Raw genomic sequence first — 5,135 nt, 5'->3', positions numbered from 1 at the left:
TGGTTGTGAATAAAATGGAATACCAATTTCTGCTACATTGAATGAGATGTGGGGGAAAGTAATCAAAAAGTGTATTGGCAAGTACTAATAGTTCAACAAATGGGAGAAAAAACAACAACCATTGACATCTTACAATGGGAATATTGTGAAGAACATTGATGAAGTTTTACATGATGATAATGACATTGAGGATTTTATGAATAAAGACATTTTGGATACAACTGAAAATAGTGATGATGACAAAGAAAATGCATATGTCTTGAAAGAATTTCAAAATTTTTATATCAGAGATGTTTTTGGACTAGACTCTTCTTTGACAAGAAATTTACCAAGTTGGAAGCCATGTGAAAGTGAATACCTGAATTCTATTGGTAGAGCAAATTGTATAATTACCTTCAGTGTTTCAGTATTAAAGAAAATATGCTCTATTATCTTACCCAATGGTAATTGCTTAATACAGGTAAACAAATTGTTTGTTTGCTTGTTTTGAATTTTGTGCAAAGCTACACAAAGGCTATCTGCACTAGCTGTCCCTAATTTAGCAGTGTAAGACTAGAGGGAAGGCAGCGAGTCATCACCATCCACCGCCAACTCTTGGGTTACTCTTTTACCAATGAATAGTGGGATTGACCATCACATTATAATTCCCCCACAGCTGAAAGGGCGAACATGTTTGATGGGATGGGGATTCGAACCCGCGACCCACAGATTGCGAGTCGATTGCCCTAAAAACAAATTGTGAAAGATAGTAGAGAAATAAAAAACACATAGACCAGTAACAAGTTGAAGAAAGATATAACTGAAGTACAATCAAAATTTTTGGTGCATTCTGTCCTGTGAAGGTTGTTTATAGCTCCATCATGTGTTCCAATACAAAACAAAGTTTTCCATTTGTGTAAAATCAATATTAAAACCCAACAGACTACCTGATTTTTTAGCTTGATACAGTATCTTATATACACATACTGAAAGAGGCTTTTTTACAGTTGCAGAGCTAGATATCTAACATTCTTAATATGTAGCTAATATTCATTAACACACTGATTTTTATATAGCCCTATCTTCATCTATGCTATATATTTTGCTCTATAAAAAGCTGTAAAATCCTTATCACTAATACTTTTGCTAAGTATTATTTTCACAATTGAATTCCAAGATCAATGTTTAGTGATCCTACCCCTAGTACAAAATGTTACCCAATTTGTTCATACAACTTGTGTCAAAAACAATCTTTGTAACAAACTATTAAACATTTATAATATAGTTTTACCTACATTTTTCATATACTTAAGTTACTAATGAAACAACATTATTTTTTTATAAATTAAGGACATGAACACGTACATAACATTAAAATCATGTCAGAAAAGTAATTTTTTACATTATATATTTTTCATTGGATGAAGATTTACTAACTGATTACAGTAACCTACAAAAACTATTAAAAATTATTAAAACTTTCAATTAAATTGTCATTTAATACTTAAATAATATGTTTTAATGTTTCGTGTTTGGATATTATGATTCTGCCATCAAGTTACAAGCAGCAATCAACATCTATTTCACAATTCCTAAATTAATAATAAAAAAACAAAATATATCTGATTGCATATGCCATTAAATGCTGTATTCCAAATTATAAACTTAACTTTCAATTAAAACAAAAGCTATCAACATTCTTAATGCTTGTACATAGAAATCAGCATGCTATATATAAGCACAAAATATTATTCTTTGGTCAGTTTTTCTTTAAATAATCCTCTGATAGGCTTGGTTTTCTTTTTTTAGTCCTATGAAAAGAAACAAAATTCAATACCAAAATAAATGAATAACAATGCAATACTAAAAAGCTATTATATAGTAATTTTGAGTGCACATATTTATTATACATTTTAAACAAATAATTTTGATCTTTCTGACATTTTATTACAAAGCATTAATCTTTAGGTGTAATAACATATTAATTCACGAGATACATGTATGTATGAAAAAGATATTGGCAACCAAATTTGATATCTTTCTCTAAATTTCAGTTCAGCTAGATGGAGGATGACCATTTGAAATCATGAAACTACTTCTCTGCTCTTTATGTTATCTCAATCTGTTTAAGAAGAACAGTCCTTAATACAACAAACTTTTGAGCTCATTACAATCAAATCAGCTTTAAAGCTTGATTACCACCTTTTTTCAAATGACTAAGAGAATATTTCCTGATAAAGAGTCATTGTGTTAAATCAAGATGAAACAGGTGGATAAAGCCTTTTGAACCTTGTAAAATAAATGTTGTGATTCAATATAACAAACCTTTATTTGAATTTATTGTTTCTATTAGTCAAATATTTCATTATTAATAATCATACAGGAACAAGAAGGTTTAATCTAGTAGTAAGCAAATTTTACTTATCATTAAACAATTCTATTTAAGTAAACATATTTGCATAGTGATTATTTACTTAAATATATCAAATATATGAAACTCCCACCATAAAAATTCCAAAAGCAATTAAATTGTATGTGCAAAAGGTAAAAACTTAGATGTTCATAGAACATCGTGATATTACTAAGGAAAAATAAGAAACAACTAAGAACAACATGTGGAAGAATGTTATCCAGCATATATAAAGATAAGGAAAAAAATATTACATAAATGTACATATGGAAATGAGCATAACCTTCTCCACAAGAGATTAATATACTTTAAAATTACATGAATTTCTAGCATAATACTTTAGTCCTGTGAAACTACATGATTTTTGTACATACATAGAGTAACAATGAAATAATTTTTGCTACTGTGTTAGATGTCTTTCTAAAAACAAGTCTAGAAGTATAATTAGGCTCAAAATAACCAATTCCACATAAATACCACTAGCTCAAAATGCCATTCAGCAATAAACAGACCATTAATATTTATGTTTCACCATATTACACTTTAAAATGTAGCTTAAAATAAAAAAGCCTGAAAGTAGCAAAGAAATCTTACCATATTTCTCACATATCTCATCTAACTTTGACTGATGTTTCTTTCTCCTGTGTAAATATATGCATATATGTAAAAATGAACGGTTCAAGCAAATTAAATTCCAAAATAGAAATTAACTTATTTCTACAGGAAACAAAACTTTCCATGTTTCAAAACATTTTATCAATCAACTGTGAGCAAATACACACACAAAACTGAAAACCCAACACCATAATTAACATTGGAATCACATCTAAGACAAAAATAAGAAACCCTTTATCAGGGGCAAACATTAAGTAAACTTAAGAATGTACATAAAGTCTTACAGTTTATGGGCTGACATTAAGATCACTGACGATGGTCATTGCTATAACACTGAATTTCTATATAGTGTCTTCTAATCAAGAAAATGACAAACTTTCATTTTCTAATATTTCTGTTGTTGTTTTTTTTGCCAGAATCCAGACTCTTGGCATTTAAAGTTTGATAGATCTTGTGTATTTCATGATGAATCACCTATTGGTACTAGCATTTCTGCTTTTCCTCAGCAAAGCAACAAATTACTTAGTGCACAAGAAAAGAAGCACATTTTTTTAACTGGGCCAGTGATCTTCTTGAAAATAAGTATAAAATAAGCAGGATTCTGCTATATGATCACTATAAATTTTAGTTTTCTGTTAAATTCAGATATAGTTTAAGAGAAAAATGTTTTTTTTTTCCTAAAACAACAAAATAAAAACATGTGTCTACTGATCCACTTTCCATATGTGTTTTTACTGACATCTTTAATGCACAGAAATGATGCAGTAGTTCAAAACTATCAAGAGAGAAATACCAGTCTGATGAAAATATTTCAGATGATGTGAAGAAAATAACTATCTTCAAATATTTATCTACTTTACCTACAGGGAACATTAATCAAAACTTAAATCAAGTATCGTACAACTCTCGTAATTCAGGACATAAAGATCAGCAAGGATGATAATCATCATTGTAACGCTGAATTTTAGAACTATATAGTTAGCTTAGTTTTGATCAGAAGTCCTTCATAATCAATCACAGAAAAGTGTTAAATTAACCCTAGAATTACCAATGCAATGGGAGTCATATATGGCTTTTTAAGCAAACTTTTTGTGAACTAATTATGCACCAAATTGTTTGTGTATCCATAACTTTGTTTACAATGGGTAAGTCTCGCAAAAAAATGTAAACCAAAATAATCTCAATCAATTGGGAGTAACAAGTTATTTGAGTAGCTCATTACTATAATAATATTACCTTTGTCATTAATGAGGTTTTATAACTCGTTATATTTTTAATGAGACTAATAATATTACAGTCAGTTTCTGCAAAACAAGAAACAAGATCATCTCATTATTTTCTTTTTGTTGTACACCTACATTGGTGCTCTTTTTGTTTTTAAAGCCAAAGTAAATTTCAGTTTCTAAATTCTAAGCAAATAAAATATCTAAACACTGTGTCAATTATGATTTTCCTCTAAGTAACTGTCAAATTCAGAAAGTAGTTCATGAAGTAATTTTAATGTAGATGCTTTATTGGCACTGAAGTTTTAGTTTAGTTTCTATCTGGTTCACTGTGCATTTGTGCACTGGGAAATCAAATTAGCTGGTTGCATTCAAAGTGTAAAAATGCACAACAGAGATCAATTTACTTCCAGATTAATAATTGAAATGAAAGTAAAGAATAATCACAACAACTGTTTCACAGGATGATACAAGAGAAAGAAACAATAACATTTTCATTACCTAAAAATGTATTCCCAATAGATACTTACCTCTCTCTGCACACAATGACTGTTCCTCACGCATCTGTCTTTGAAATTTTGCACATGCAACTAGTTTTGAGCTATCTCCCACCTAAGACACATTATTACGTGAACTGTGTTACAACATGATATGACCAACCAACCACTTACACACAACATATCAGTTAGGCATGAAGCTTAATGTGGTTAGGACAATGATCAGACCATACAGTTTGGTATGTGTTCTGTTATACAATTTACTCACATGCAGAAATGGGGATTAAGTCCTTCTCTGTTGCTTGAAAATAACATTTTACCCTATCCAGTTGGCCAAAACACAGGGAAACTGGCTTATTTTGAATTATTCAAAACGGGAGACCTGCACTAAACTGACATGGACACCCCAGC

The 5,135-nt window shown here is 29.8% G+C and overlaps 1 protein-coding gene across 1 annotated transcript in view; it reads right to left on the bottom strand.

Moving 5' to 3' along the window:
* Nucleotides 1–667: 667 nt before the first annotated feature.
* The window catches only part of LOC106469447 (pituitary tumor-transforming gene 1 protein-interacting protein-like), a 24,952-nt gene continuing 20,484 nt past the window's right edge, over nucleotides 668–5,135 (bottom strand). Inside the window, exons 5-6 of the mRNA XM_013929945.2 lie at nucleotides 2,984–3,030; nucleotides 668–1,790 (exon numbers count right to left, since the gene is read on the bottom strand). Of these exons, the coding sequence (XP_013785399.2) occupies nucleotides 1,750–1,790; nucleotides 2,984–3,030 (88 nt within the window). The 3' untranslated portion in view covers nucleotides 668–1,749. The remainder of the gene's footprint in view (nucleotides 1,791–2,983; nucleotides 3,031–5,135) is intronic.

The sequence above is a fragment of the Limulus polyphemus genome, unplaced genomic scaffold (assembly GCF_000517525.1).
Source record: "Limulus polyphemus unplaced genomic scaffold, Limulus_polyphemus-2.1.2 Scaffold96, whole genome shotgun sequence".
Taxonomy (NCBI): domain Eukaryota; kingdom Metazoa; phylum Arthropoda; class Merostomata; order Xiphosura; family Limulidae; genus Limulus; species Limulus polyphemus.
The sequence above is the reverse complement of the archived record's forward strand: the minus strand, read 5'-3'. Positions and strand labels throughout refer to the sequence as shown.